Source organism: Carcharodon carcharias, chromosome 4 (assembly GCF_017639515.1).
Source record: "Carcharodon carcharias isolate sCarCar2 chromosome 4, sCarCar2.pri, whole genome shotgun sequence".
NCBI classification, from domain to species: Eukaryota; Metazoa; Chordata; class Chondrichthyes; order Lamniformes; family Lamnidae; genus Carcharodon; species Carcharodon carcharias.
This window is the reverse complement of record NC_054470.1, coordinates 13,956,067-13,971,619: the sequence shown is the minus strand read 5'-3', so window position 1 is coordinate 13,971,619 and position 15,553 is coordinate 13,956,067. Positions and strand designations below refer to the sequence as shown.

General features: G+C 43.6%; 1 protein-coding gene across 4 annotated transcripts in view; it reads right to left on the bottom strand.

Annotated features, from left to right (window-relative positions):
* Positions 1-389: 389 nt before the first annotated feature.
* LOC121277427 (synuclein, alpha interacting protein) overlaps positions 390-15,553 on the bottom strand; it is a 147,078-nt gene continuing 131,914 nt past the window's right edge. For all 4 annotated transcript variants that reach the window (XM_041186869.1, XM_041186871.1, XM_041186870.1 and 1 more), the window contains 3 exons: positions 14,489-14,658; positions 9,348-9,437; positions 390-1,800 (listed from right to left, as the gene is read on the bottom strand). In XM_041186869.1, the coding sequence (XP_041042803.1) occupies positions 711-1,800; positions 9,348-9,437; positions 14,489-14,658 (1,350 nt within the window). In that variant the 3' untranslated portion in view covers positions 390-710. The remainder of the gene's footprint in view (positions 1,801-9,347; positions 9,438-14,488; positions 14,659-15,553) is intronic.

Sequence of the window (15,553 nt, the reverse complement as noted above, 5' to 3'; positions counted from 1 at the left end):
ATGCTATCACACAACTGGATATGGGTAAGGACAGGATCACAGTCAGCTGAAATGTACCTTTCTAGTTTGCAGGCAAACACTCTCTACGCTCACAAATAAAGAATGCTTATTTAGTCAAGATATTAATACTATAAAAATAGGGAAGAAAATGGGACAGAGGTGGAATAAAAGCAATATAGATTTTCTAATTTATCTAATTTTAATAGTAGCAATTGATTTAATACAGAACATCAATCTCATAACCATTCATCTCTTACTCCCCTATTCTACACCATTTATATTATAAAATACCTGAATATTTATAATGCAGAAACAATCACAGCATATTTGCAAGTGTTTTAAAAACTATTACCTATATTTTTTTTAGTTTACATTAGGACCTTTTTAAAAAAAACATGTAGAAAGAACAGTCAAAAATATTTTAAAATTTATTCAGCTAAGTTTCTTCTATACAAATGTACATATAATTAAATTTGGTACTATTCTGTATTTTTAAAATGTTAGGTTAGATTTTTAGTATGTGTCAAAAAACTAAAAAATGGATTGCTTAGTAGATTTATCAAACTCACTGGCCAGGATTTCCCAGCTCCGTCATGGCGGAAGCCATAGCGGGAGATTCAGTGGCCCAAACAAAAGTCCATTCACTTTCAGCGGGACCAGACTATCCCAGTGATGGGCAGGGCCGGAAAATCCCACCCTCTCTCTTGGTATTATTGCTTAGTAGATTTTACCACATTCATTGTCTTGGTATTAACTTTTGTGGGAGTTACAAAACTTGCTTTTGAACCTCCAGGTTTCCTTCCTGTGGAATTCAGTGGTAAGTTGGGGGTGGATGTCATGGTTAAATGGATAGCTTGTGAGTTATTGTTGTTCTGGTTACTGTTTATAGATTCCACTGGTGATCGAAACTGTCCAACATATCTGTTCAATGGTTCACCCATTTCTAAACTAGCTGGAGACTTTGGTAACGTTCCTTCACTTTCTGTGCCCTTCCTGTTATCTAATTCACAAATTGTTTGTTCAATTTCCACAACAGGCTCCTCAAAAGTCACTCTCAGTTTTAAATTCTGAGAAGTTCTACTTTTTGAAGATGGTGACTTAAGAGCACTTTTAGGACTGTTTGTAGTTTTTTGTGTGGTAGTATTGTCAGCACAAGGCAGAAAAGGTTCCTCAATAGATTGGGTCCTGACTGGACTTTTTATCTGATGCTGACAGTCAGGAACTTTATCATTGCTTTCAGCAGTAGGAGAATGGCTCCGTTCCTCTGATGTACCAGAGGCTTTAAGGGAAAAAGGAAACATTCTCCCCACTGCTGAGGCATGCTTTTTAATCATGAAATGTACTTTTGCAGTGTACTCCTCTTTTTCAACAATGGGCTCTGGTCGTGGCTTGTCAGCTCTTTTAATGGGAGAGTTCTTCTGATCTTCACTGATATATGAGTCAGTGTCTGACTCACTAGAGGATCTCTGAGAATATCTCAGTCTGGTCAGTTTCAGTTCCCTTTTGTCTCTGAGGACTTTCTTTGCAGACCCTGTTACAACACTTGCCTCCTGCCCATCTTGAAATTCCAAAGAAAGTTTTTCTTGTGTGCACACATTTCCAGAAATCTCTTCTCCCAAGAGTTGGCGAAGAATTTTGTCTGCTTCTTCACCTTTTTGTTTCAGCAACCCTTTTTTGGTAGTCTTTGGTTTGGTTTCAGTGTTGCAAGTAGTAGCACTCCCATTTGCACTTATCCCAGTCATCTTTTGCTCACAGGATGTCTGAGTTTTCTTCTTACCATTTTCAGATGGTATAAAGGAACTGGTTGTCGTAGAAAATAAACAAAAAACACAAGATAAATAAGAATGAATTAAAGATGGGTTCTTAGCACTGTACATTTCCAAAACTTTTTAAAAACTCCTTTGTTGAGCCAAGGTTTAACTGATTTCATTTTTAAAATGCTAGTTTTTTAAAATTGCAGCACTAAGTGAAACAGCTGGTTAGCCTGCCAGAGCACATTTCTCAGACAGCCACAAGTTGAGTCAGTTTTTCAACGCTATTTTCCACTCTTCTCACTTGGGTGATTTTTAAAGAGCTCCCAGGTAACCTAAGAGATGGAACGGATGAGAAGTACTTCAATAAAGTGTGACTTGCAGTTTCTGTGAGATTATATCAGAGCAGCACAATTGTCTAGTACAGAAAATTCACTGCTCCAAATTATCCCAGCCTCCCACCTCAACGATAACAGATGGTGTAATGATCCTCAAGAGTACTTTTTTTTTTGCATGGTTTATTTTTTCAATTTATTCAGTGAATAAATGTTTCCCAACTCCCTTGATTATAGAGAATAATAGTCTCACCATTCAAAACTGCATGGCGTTATTTGTACAGATGTAGCAAAAAAGAGCACAATAGTTGGAAAGTTACAAGGAAGTCAAGGTCTCATTAATCTGGCTGAGCAAATAATTTTAGAACACAGCACTCTGTCCCTTCAAGTACAGGCTAATATTTTTTAAGCTATCATTGGATTTGTGTTTCCCAACAGTGTTAGTGATTTAGTACATACCTTGCATGCCAACTAACAGTTGAAAGATTAAAATTGCTTCTGAAGATACAACCTATTTTAAAAAATAGATTTAGTCTATGGTACTGATATGCACTGAGAATAGTAACTTCTCTGTGGTTAGAAGATACAGGATTCTAAAATGAAATATGAAGCTAATGGAAGAAAGCGGAAAGATAGTAAAGCATGCCTTACAGCCAGATATTAATGTGGCCAGGTCCAAAGGTGGCTCTTTGTTTATTCGGGAAGTAGTTTATTCAGTTTTTTTGTCAGGATATAACTTAGATGCATTATGGCGGGGGTGTACACCAGACCATTAACCTGTCCTGCTGAAATTGAATTGTGTTGCAGCACAAGCCTTATTGATGAGGGAGTCAAGATAATAGTTAGCAGATCCAAATAGAAATACTAGGGCCAGAATTTTACACTCCCCCACCAGTGGGTGGGTTTGTAAGGGGGGTGGGGTGGGGTGTGGCGGTGGGATGGGGTGTAGTGTGAAACTGACAGGATAGGATTCCCTCCGGGTTTTTGCCCGCCCTGACCACACAGCGATTTTAAGCTGGGACAGGCAAGCCGCCCGCACTTGCCCCAGTTGAGACTCTTAAGTGGTCAATAATTGGCCACTTAAGGGCTGTTTCCCACCCAGCCTCAATCTTTAGACCTAAAAACAAAAAAACTGCGGATGCTGGAAATCCAAAACAAAAACAGAATTACCTGGAAAAACTCAGCAGGTCTGGCAGCATCGGCGGAGAAGAAAAGAGTTGACGTTTCGAGTCCTCATTCGTTTAGATAATATCACCAACTTTAATTTTAACACCTATGTGTTCTATTGTACTATTGTCGTTGACATCTTTTGATGATCTGCTTCTATCACTGCTTGTTTGTCCCTACAACCACACCCCCCCCCCCTCCACCTCTTTGTCTCTCTATCTCTCCGCCCCCACACACACACACCTTAAACCAGCTTATATTTCAACTCTTTCTTGGACTCACTCAAGTTCTGTCGAAGGGTCATGAGGACTCGAAACGTCAACTCTTTTCTTCTCCGCCGATGCTGCCAGACCTGCTGAGTTTTTCCAGTTAATTCTGTTTTTGTTTTCAATCTTTAGACCGATGAGAGGATTGAAGTTGCATGGGGGTAGCCTGAAAATCAACAGTGTTGGTTCCTGGACAGGTAGGGGTGGGGTGGTATGCCTCCATCAGAAGCTCCATCTGAAGTCGGGCGCTCCCCCTCCCCAGCCTCCAGACCTCCCTCCCCACCCCAGCCTCTCCCATGAGGCCCCAATTGCCCCCTTCACACCCTTCCACACCTTTAAAAACTTACCTGGGCCTCCGGTGCCCGGACTTAGTCTCAGGCGTCCTCCTGCATTTCCTCACCTGTCCACTGCAGCTCTTGTTGCTGCAGGGACTGCAGAGCTGCCAGACAATCAGATTGGCCAGCAGCTCTCTAAGGTGGGACTTCCTACCGAATGAGGGATGGAAGTCCCGCCTGCAGCCACTTAACACTCATTCGAGCGTGAAATGGCTGCAGGGACTCGGAGTCAGCAGGGAACTCTGTGGATGGCGCGAAGCGAGACCCCGCCATCTGAAAAATTAAGGCCTAGTGGTTTATAAGAAGTGCCTTTTGAAAAACTTTACCAGGGTTTTGAATAATTGAATACTCCAGGATAAATATCCAAAAGAGTTTTCTCCCTGAAACTGTTTACCAGGGCACTTCTTTGGATTTTTAAAATCTTGTACCATGAAACTGAATTGAAATAAGCTAGGCTGACACTTCAGGGCAATACTAAGGGAGCGCCGCACAGGTACAATCTTTCATGACGGGACATTAATCGAGGTCCCTCTCAAGTGGGCATAAAATATCCCATAGCACTATTTGAAGAGTCGAGGAGTTCTCCTGATGTCCCAGCCAATATTTGTCTCTCAATCAACAAGGCTAAAATAAAACAAAATAACTCATTGCAGGCTGTGAAACATGCTATGTACAAATTGGCTCCACATTTCACTACACTTCAAAAGTACTTAATTGTTTGCAAACTGCTTTGGGACATCCTGAGGTTATGAAATTCATAAATGGAAGTTGTTTTTAAACAGGCTTTGGGAATCACTGCTCCCAGTAATTGTGCGGATATGTGTCATGATTCTATCCCTAAAGAATGGGCAAATTAACAAACTGTAAAAAAAAGAAAAATGTAGAGTAAAAAAGAGAAAAATGTAGAGTAGTGATGGATAAAGGGGCAACTCCAGAAGAAACAGAAGACTGAGAATAAAAAGACAAGGCTATCCCAATCATATAATTAGTAAAGGCAACAGATAGGGTGCATCACTGGACTAATACAATGAAATTCAGCCAGTGCTATCTAATCCTATTGATATCTAATGACATCAGCTGGAAAGTGCCTGCATACAGACATCAGGCAAGGACATGATAAGGCTTAACTTTAATGTTCCAACCCCATTCATGGCTGAATAGCCTACAAATACTTAAGGATTGATAATGTAATGGCAGGATCCCAATGTACTTTAGTACACCAGGCACCTGATTTAAATGTCATTGATCACGGACAGAAAAAAGTACTGTCTTTTTTTTTTAATTCATTCATGGGATGTGGGTGTCACTGACTAGGTCAGTATTTATTGCCCATCCCTAACTGCCTTTGAGAAGGTGGTGGTGAGCTGCCTTCTTGAACCACTGCAGTCCATGTGGTGTGGGTACACCCACAGTGCTGGTAGGGAGGGAGGTCCAGGGTTTTGACCCAGCGAATCATTTCCAAATCAGATTGATGAATGGCTTTGAGGGGGACGTCTAGGCTGTGGGTTTCCAATCTGTCTGCTGCCCTTTTCCTTCTAGATAATAGAAGTCGCGGGTTTGGAAAATGCTGTCTAAAGAGGCTGGGTGAGTTCCTGCAGTACATCTTGTGCGACAGTGGTGGAGGGAGTGAATGTTTGTGGATGGGGTAGCAATCAAGCGTGCTGCTTTGTCCTGGATGGTGTCAAGCTACTTGAGTGTTGTTGGAGTTGCACCCATCCAGGCAAGTAGAGAGTATTCCACCATGCTTCTGACTGTAGATGGTGGACAAACTTTGGGAACTCAGGTGGTGTGTTATTTGCTGCAAGATTCCTAGCCTCTGGTCTGCTCTTGTAGACACAGTATTTATAAGGCTGGTCCAGTTTCTAGTCAATGCTAACCTTTAAGGATGTTGATAGTGGCGGAATTCAGCAGTGATAATGCCATTAAATGGTAAAGGGCAATGGTTAGATTTTCTCTTGTTGGAGATGGTCATTGCAAGGCACTTGTGAGGCACGAATGTTACTTGCCACTTGTCAGCCCAACTCCAGATATTGTCCAGGTCTTGCTGCACTTAGACATGTACTGCTTCAGTATCTGAGGAGTTGTGAATGGTGCTGAACATTGTGCAATCATCAGCGAACATCCCCACTTCTGACCTTATGATAGAAGGAAGGTCATTGATGAAGCAGCTGAAGGTGGTTGGACCTAGGATACTATCCTAAGGAACTCCTGCAGTGATGTCCTGGAACTGAGAAGATTGTCCTCCGACAACCACAACCATCTTCCTTTGTGCTAGGTATCACTCCAACCAGTGGAGAGTTTTCCCCGATTCCCATTGACTCCAGTTTTGCTAGGGCTCCGTGATGCCACACTCTGTCAAGTGCTGCCTTGATGTCAAGGGCAGTCACTCTCACCTCACCTCGGGAGTTCTTTTGTCCACATTTGAACCAAGGCTGTAATGAGGTTAGGAACTGAGTGGCCCTGGCGAAACCCAAACTGAATGTTAGTAAGCAGGTTATTGCTAAGCAAGTGCTGCTTTATAGCGCTGTTGATGACCACTTCCATCACTTTACTGATGATCAAGAGCAGATAGGTAATTGGCTGGGTTGGATTTGTCCCGCTTTCTGTGTACAAGATGTACCTGGGCAATTTTCCACATTGCCGGGTAGATGCTTATGTTGCGGCTGTACAGGAGCAGCTTGGCTTGGGGGTGCGGCAAGTTCTGAAACACAAGTCTTTAGTACTAGCACCAGAATATTGTCAGAGCCCAAAGCCTTTGCAGTATCCAGTGCCTTCAGCTGGTTCTTGTGATGCTGGGGGCCTCCAGAGGAGGCCGAGATGGATCATCCACTCGGTACATCTTGCTGAACATTGTTGCAAATACTTCAGCCCCATCTATTGCACTGATATGCTGGGCTGCTCCATCATTGAGGATGGGGATATTTCTGGAGTCGCCTCCTCCAGTGAGTTGTTTAGTTGTCCACCACCAATAATGACTGGATGTGGCAGGATTGCAGAGCTTAGATCTGATCCACTGGTTCTGCAATCGCTTGGTTCTGTCTACCACTTGCAGCTCATGCTGCTTGGCATGCAAATAGTTCTGTGTTGTAGCTTCACCAGGTTGACACCTCATTTTTAGATATGCCTGGTGCTGTTCCTGGCATATCCTCCTGCACTCTTCATTGAACCAGAGTTGATCCCCTGGTTTGGTGGTAATGCTATAATCAGGGATATGCCAAGCTATGAGATTACAGATTGTGGTTGTATACAATTCAGCTGCTACTGATGGCCACAGCACCTCACGGCTGCCCAGTTTTGAGTTGCTAGATCTGTTCAAAATCTATCCCAATTAGCTTGGTGGTAGTGCCACACAACTTGATGGAGGGTATCCTCAATGTGAAGATAGGTCTTCGTCTCCATAAGGAGTGTGCAGTAGTCACTCCTGCCGTTACTGACATGGACAGATGCAACTGTGGCAGGCAGGTTGGTGAGGATGAGGTCAAGTATGTTTTTCCCTCTTGTTGGTTCCCACACCACCTGCTGCAGACCCAATCTAACAGCTATGTCCTTGAGGACTCAGCAAGCTCAGTTAGTAGTGTTGCTACCGAGCCATTCTTGGTGATAGACATTGACGTCCCCAACCCAGAGTGCATTTTGCACCCTTACCACTCTCAGTGCTTCCTCCAAGTGGTATTCAACATGAAGGAGTACTGATTCATCAGCTGAGAGGTGAAAGGGCGACGGTATGTGCTAATCAGCAGGAGATTTCCTTGCCCACGTTTGACCAGATGCCATAAGATTTCATGGGATCCGTAGTCAATGTTGAGGACTCCCAGGGCAACTCCCTTCCAACTGTATGCCACTGATGCCACCTCTGCCGGTTGGACCGGACATACTAGATATGGTGATTGTGGTGCCTGAGACTTTGTCTGTAAGGTATGATTCCATGAGGATGACTATGTCAGACTGTAGCTTGACTAGTCTGTCAAACAACTCTCCTAATTTTGGCACAAGCCCCCAGATGGTAGTGAGAAGGATTTTGCAAGGTCAACAGGGTTGAATGCGCCATTGTCGTTTTCGGTGTCTAGCAGTTTGTTACAACTGAGTGGCTTGCAAGGCCATTTCAGAGGGCACTTAGGATCTGGATCTGGATATAGGCCAGACCAGGTAAGGATGGGAGATTTCCTTCCCTCAAAGACGTTAGTGTACCAGATGGGCTTTTACAACAATCAACAATGATTTCATGATCATCATTAGACATCGAATTCCAGATTTTTATTGAATTCAAATTGATTTGAACCCAGGTCCCTGAAGCATTGTCCTAGGTTATTAGTCCAGTGACAGTACCACTACACCTCAGCCTCCCCTATTGCGCATGGTAAACACAGAGGTCTCAAAAGCTTGTGAACAGAAAGGTAATTAAGACCCTGAAGAAAATTAAGTTAGGGAATTCCCCCATAATAATATGGGAGTATTTGAGAAGTGAGAAGGGACACCAAAATATGTGTTTTTAAGATCTTTTGTCTGCCCCTTCAGCTCCCAGGTTTCTTCCTTACTTGCCAGCAGACTTATATCTATTGGTGATTTCTTTTCCCTTCATTTTTACCCATTTCTTAGTAACCTGTCTTTCTGGCTTTGCAATTGTTGCTGAACAGTTGAGAAACCTCTTATGGCTCTCCAAAGGCTTTCAAAATATTTGTAACTTTATTGTGACATTCTTTTTTAAAAATTTCAATACTAACAAATTTCACTTGCACAACAATGGGCTGGATTTTACACACCCCACCCCTACCACCCCAGCTGGCAGTGTTTTTGGAAGGGGCACCTAAAATACAAGAGGTGGCTAGCTCACCACCTTCTCACCCACTTCCAAAATAGGAGGATTGGGCACGCGCTGAAATCAACAGCCTGCCCGCCACATGTAAATAAGAAACTGCATTCTATTATGTTACAAATAATATATTATGTTATTAATAATATTATTATAGTATTATGTTATAATAATATCTTTATAAATAATACTATAAATAATTACGCCAATATTACGCTGTCCATGCCAAAACATGGTTGGCACAAGCAGGCAGGCAGGAGTGGCAGCCTATTTTTTTCAAAAATGTTTTTAAAAGGGCAGGCAGGAAGGGGGGTACTATCTTTGGGGGAGTGCTCTTTGTACATCTGAGCACTGCTTGAGTGTGATTGCTGCAGGGCGGACTTTTTTTCCATTGCTCCATTTCTGACCAACTTTATAGACCTTGGCAGGGGTGGGGGGCACGCAGTGAGCAGTGCGCCCTCCAGTAAAATCCAGCACAATGTTAAATTCCCACCCATTCTATGCTCCCTACATCAGTCCAAACCTATACCTGAATTTATGCTGAGGTTATCTAGGAAGATTGGATGCAAACAGCTCATTTCTATTTGAGTTTATCAAAAGCCTGTCAATAGCCATTCAGGACTATGATATATCAATAGAAGAAAATAAAACCGCAATCTTGTATATAAACATATTTTTGGTACCTAGAAGATTGAGGTTCTGATCCTTCTGTCATCTGGTCTTGCAGGAAATGCTGAAGTTGGTTTTGCAAGTTGACCTGCTCTGCTGTTTGCCTGAGCAGAGAAACAGACATATAAACACACACGATTGTTTTTTTTTGTATCAAGCTATACTTGATTATTTGAATAAAGAATTATATAGCAGGATAAATACAAATAATAAATGATTCTGCATTATTATCAATACAGATATGCATATGAAAAGTTTATAATTCTGGATGGATACCTGCCCCACAAACTGCAGCATTTTGTTTTAATATGTATATGAAAATTCAGTACACATCTGCTAAGAGCTGCAAACATGTTCACATCTGGTGATGTAACACTTCAGGATTTCTATATGTTTATGGTCTAAGTTGGCCATCACGTAAGATGAGCCTGCAAAGAAGAGCAGGACAGTCTGCGTTGGGACAACCAAGCATTTTAAATAAGTGCAGCAACCATATGTGTAGTGACTACTTCCCACAGAAACTACAGGTATCTTCTATACAGATGAGTGACCACCCCTGGAGGGTGCGTCAGCTTTAAAATAACTTGACAATGTTAGTGGCAATATTCAAGACCAGTAAATGATCTAATCTTCTCCTTTCAAGCGTTGATGCATCAAAATTTGGTTACACTGCATTGTAGCCTAACCAAGATGTTGTATATACCAGCTAAATTAAAATATAAAAGAAACATCTAGGACCACTGCTAGAATGAGAAGTAACTGGCTCTAATTTTACCACTAATTTTACTGTGCAACCCAAGAAACAAAGTGGCTTTACAATTACAATGTTAGATACGTATATAATGTTGTAAGGCTAATGGAATGCTATCCTTTATTACGAGAGGAATTGAACATAAAAGTAAGGGCGTTATGCTTCAGTTACACAGGTCATTGATGAGATCGCAGCTCGAATACTGTATGCAGTTTCAGTCTCATTATTTAAGGAAGGATGTAAATGCATTGGAGGAGGTTTACTAGATTGATAACATGGAATAAGTGGGTTGTCTTATGAGGAAAGGTTGGACAGGCTAGGCTTGTTTCCACGGGAGTTTAGAAGAGTAAGAGGTGACTTGATTGAAACCTTTAAGATCCTGAGGGGTCTTGACAGAGTGGATGTGGAGAGGATGTTTCCTCTTGTGGAAGAACCTAGAACTAGGAGTCATGGGTTAAAAATAAGGGGTCACTCATTTAGGACAGAGATGAGGAGAATTTTTTTTCTCTCGGGGGTTGTGAGTCTTTGGAGCTCTCTTCCTCAAGTGGCAGTGGAAGCAGGGTCTATGAATATTTTTAATGCAGAGCTCAATAGATTCTTGATTAACAAAGGGATGAAAGGTTATCGGCGGTAGGTGAGAAGTTACAATCAGATCAGCAATGATCTTATTGAATGGTGGAGCAGGCTTGAAGGGCAGAGTTAAAAACAAAAAACGGCGGATGCTGGAAATCCAAAACAAAAACAGAATTACCTGGAAAAACTCAGCAGGACTGGCAGCATCGGCGGAGAAGAAAAGAGTTGACGTTTCGAGTCCTCATGACCCTTCAACAGAACTAGGTGAATCCAAGAAAGGGGTGAAATATAAGCTGGTTTAAGGTGTGTGTGTGTGTGTGTGTGTGTGTGTGTGTGTGTGTGTGTGTGGGGGGGGGGGGGGGGGGGGGGGAGAGAAGTGGAGGGGTGGGTGTGGTTGTAGGGACAAACAAGCAGTGATAGAAGCAGATCATCAAAAGATGTCACAGACAACAGAACAAAAGAACATATAGGTGTTGAAGTTGGTGATATATATCTAAACGAATGTGCTAATTAAGAATGGATGGTTGGGGAATTAAGGTATAGCTCTAGTGGGGGTGGGGGGAGCATAAAATAGTTAAAAATATTTAAAAATAATGGAAATAGGTGGGAAAAGAAAAATCTATATAATTTATTGGAAAAAACAAAAGGAAGGGGGAAGAAACAGAAAGGGGGTGGGGATGGAGGAGGGAGGTCAGGACCTAAAGTTGTTGAATTCAATATTCAGTCCGGAAGGCTGTAAAGTGCCTAGTCGGAAGATGAAGTGTTGTTCCTCCAGTTTGCATTGGGCTCCACTGGAACAATGCAGCAAGCCAAGGACCGACATGTGGGCAAGAGAGCAGGGTGGAGTGTTAAAATGGCAAGCGACAGGGAGGTCTGGGTCATTCTTGCGGACAGACCGCAGGTGTTCTGCAAAGAGGTCGCCCAGTTTACGTTTGGTCTCTCCAAGGTAGAGGAGTCCACATTGGGAGCAACAAATACAGTAGACTAAGTTGGGGGAAATGCTGCTTCACTTGAAAGGAGTGTTTGGGTCCTTGGATGGTGAGGAGAGAGGAAGTGAAGGGGCAGGTGTTACATCTTTTGCGTGGGCATGGGGTGGTGCCATAGGTGGGGGTTGAGGAGTAGGGGGTGATGGAGGAGTGGACCAGGGTGTCCTGGAGGGAACGATCCCTATGGAATGCTGACAGAGGGTTGAAGGGAAGATGTATTTGGTGGTGGCATCATGCTGGAGTTGGTGGAAATGGCGGAGGCTGATGGGTGATAAGTGAGGACAAGGGGGACCCTATCATGTTTCTGGGAGGGAGGAGAAGGCATGAGGGCGGATGCGCGGGAGATGGGCCGGACACGGTTGAGGGCCCTGCAACGACCGTGGGTGGAAAACCTCGGTTAAGGAAGAAGGAGGAGGAACTGTTTTTGAAGGTAGCATCATCAGACCAGATGCGACGGAGGCGAAGGAAATGAGAGAATGGGATGGAGTCCTTACAGGAAGCGGGGTGTGAGGAGCTGTAGTCAAGGTAGCTGTGTGAGTCAGTAGGCTTGTAATGAATATTGGTGGACAGTCTATCACCAGAGATTGAGACAGAAAGGTCAAGGAAGGGAAGGGAAGTGTCAGAGATGGACCACGTGAAAATGATGGAGGGGTGGAGATTGGAAGCAAAATTAATAAATTTTTCCAAGTCCCAACGAGAGCATGAAGCAGCACCGAAGTAATCACTGACGTACCGGAGAAAGAGTTGCGGAAGGGGGCCGGAGTAGGACTGGAACAAGGAATGTTCCACATACCCCATAAAGAGACAGGCATAGCTGGGACCCATGCGGGTACCCATAGCCACACCTTTTATTTGGAGGAAGTGAGAGGAGTTGAAGGAGAAATTGTTCAGTGCGAGAACAAGTTCAGCCAGACGGAGGAGAGTAGTGGTGGATGGGGATTGTTCGGGCCTCTGTTCGAGGAAGAAGCTAAGGGCCCTCAGACCATCCTGGTGGGGGATGGAGGTGTAGAGGGATTGGACGTCCATGGTGAAGAGGAAGCGGTTGGGGCCAGGGAACTGGAAATTGTTGATGTGACATAAGGTGTCAGAGGAATCACGGATGTAGGTGGGAAGGGACTGGACAAGGGGAGAGAGAAGGGAGTCAAGATAACGAGAAATGAGTTCCGTGGGGCAGGAGCAAGCTGACACGATCGGTCTACCGGGACAGTTCTGTTTGTGGATTTTGGGTAGGAGGTAAAAGTGGGCCGTCCGAGGTTGGGCGACTATCAGGTTGGAAACTGTGGGAGGAAGATCCCCAGAGGAGATGAGGTCAGTGACATTCCTGGAAACAATGGCTTGATGTTCAGTGGTGGGGTCATGGTCCAGTGAGAGGTAGGAGGAAATGTCTGCGAGTTGACGCTCAGCCTCTGCGAGGTAGAGGTCAGTGTGCCAGACAACAGCACCACCCTTGTCAGTGGGTTTGATGACAATGTCAGAGTTGGACCTGAGAGAATGGAATGCAGTAAGTTCAGAGAGAGAGAGATTAGAATGGGTGAGAGGAGCAGAGAAATTGAGACGACTAATGTCGCGCCGACAGTTCTCAATGAAAAGATCAAGAGAAGGTAAGAATCCAGAGGGAGGGGTCCAGGTGGAGGGAGAATATTGGAGCTGGGTGAAAGGATCCGTTGAACGGGGAGAGGACTCCTGCGCAAAGAAGTGAGCCCGGAGACCAAGACGGCGGAAGAAGAGTTCAGCATCGTGCCGAGCCCGAAATTCATGGTGTATGCGTAGGGGTATGAAACTAAGTCCTTTGCTGAGCACTGAACGTTCAGCATCGGAGAGGGGAAGGTCAGGGGGTATAGTGAATGCACGGCTGGGGCTGGGATTGGAAGATGGGGTGGGGACGGAGGGACAGGCAGGGGTGGAGGGTCCTAGATGGGTGTTGGCGTCGATGAGTTGTTGGAGCTTGCGTTCCTTAGCACTTGAGAAAGAGAAAAAGATTCTTCGTCTCACCCGATGCCTCAACAAGAAAAAAATGAAACTGGGGACACGCGCAGCTTTGAAAAAGGGTGCGGCGGTGCTGCTGGAGGGAGAGGTTGAGTGTGTTCATATGGCGGCGCATGGCACTGAGTGTGGATCTCAGAATGTGACGGGAACAGCAGTCCGAGAAACGTTTTATGTCCCGGAGATACCTGTAATCCTGGGTGGGTTCGAAACATGAGCACTGAAGGGCAGAGTGGCCTACTCCTGCTCCTAATTCATATGTAATTTACAAATTTAGCATCCATAATATACAAAATTAAAGGAAACTAAGCTAATAAGTTAAAGGAAACTAAGTAAGCTACATAGCTCCAAGTTTACTTAAAAGGTGTTAATATGGTATCAAAGCAGCTCTAAATTGAGAGTAAAAGCAAAGCATTGCAGAAGCAGGAAATCTGAAATAAAAACAGAAAAAAAACTGAGAATACCCAGGTCAGGCAGCCTTCCAGCATTTTCTGTCTTTATTCTAAGTTGAAAATACTATTTTCTCATGTTGAATGTATATCCTACCATATCGATGATTAATTTCATATGTCGTACTTTTGTTTGTCTTTCTAAAATAAACTACTTCTTTATTTACAAAAGCAAAATACTGCGGATGCTGGGAATCTGAAATAAGAACAGTAAATGCTGGAAATACTCGCAGGTCTGACAGCATCTGTGGAGAAAGAAACAGAGCTAACATTTCAGGTCGATGACCTTTCATCAGAACTGTTATGTCATTAATTCTATTCCCCTCCACAAGCTGTTACCAGACCTGCTGAATATTTCCAGCATGTTCTGCTTTTACTTCTAGATTAATTCTTTTTGCAGCACTGTGACTTACTCCTTTAGTTGTTTTGTTAACTTCACCACCTGTGATGCTAGAGACATGCAGGTTTCCACAACCACCAGGTAACGTGAACAAGTGGTGTGTCCATGCCTCTCTGCACTCTGGGAAGGCTTCTCTCCATCTTGGTTCTGTATTGTCACATTTGCTCCATATTCGACTAAGGTCTAAGTAAGCAATCAAAAATATAAATCAAAAGCAGAATAAGTAATCCAATTTTGAACACCAGCAGTCATCTAAGCTTCTGTCTGCACTCAGCAATCTGAAGAAAGGCAGAAAAAAAAATCAGAAAGGAATAAAAATATCCATTTTCATTGATATTTAATTATTTCAACACATCATATAAAACTTAGAAACCACTTTTAAAAAATAGATACACAAATTAGATGTGATCTTTGTATTTCCGATTCTGTACATATTTTCATCTTTTTTGTTTCAAATATAGGGATACTAATTATAAGACTGGTACAAGTACACCTGGGGATCATGGGGAGAATTTTCACATCAGGTGTGCGTCCCGACATCACCGGGCGTCATTCCAATCTTCCGTTTGGCGGGCGTGCACTGGAGGCGGCTGCGCACCCACCGAACTGTCAAAGGCCTGTTAAGGCCATTAGGAGAGTAATTTAAATAATTGACAGGCCTGCCCATCCAACCTTAAGGTTGGCGGGCAGGCGAAGAGCCCAAGCAGCCTTTGCGTTTTTCATGAAGCCTCATCCACAGGCGGAATGAGGTTTCATGAAGGTTTTATTAAATTAGTGAATATTTTTCACAAATTTCATAAACACGTCCCAGCTCATGTAATACTGTCACATGAGGGGACATGTCTAAATAATTTTAATGTCTTTATTTTAAACTTTCAATTTGAACTTACTCTCCGAGTCAGCTCAGTGCCTCAGGGAGATTTATGCACACTTTCACATGCATGTGCAGGAGAGCGCAAGCTCCGACTCTCCCTCCACCCGCACAGGTACCGCTGAGTGCTACCGGGCGCAAGTCACGATGGGCAAGCCTTAATTGGCCCGCCCACCTAAAATTGTCGCCACGCAGCCAATCACGGGC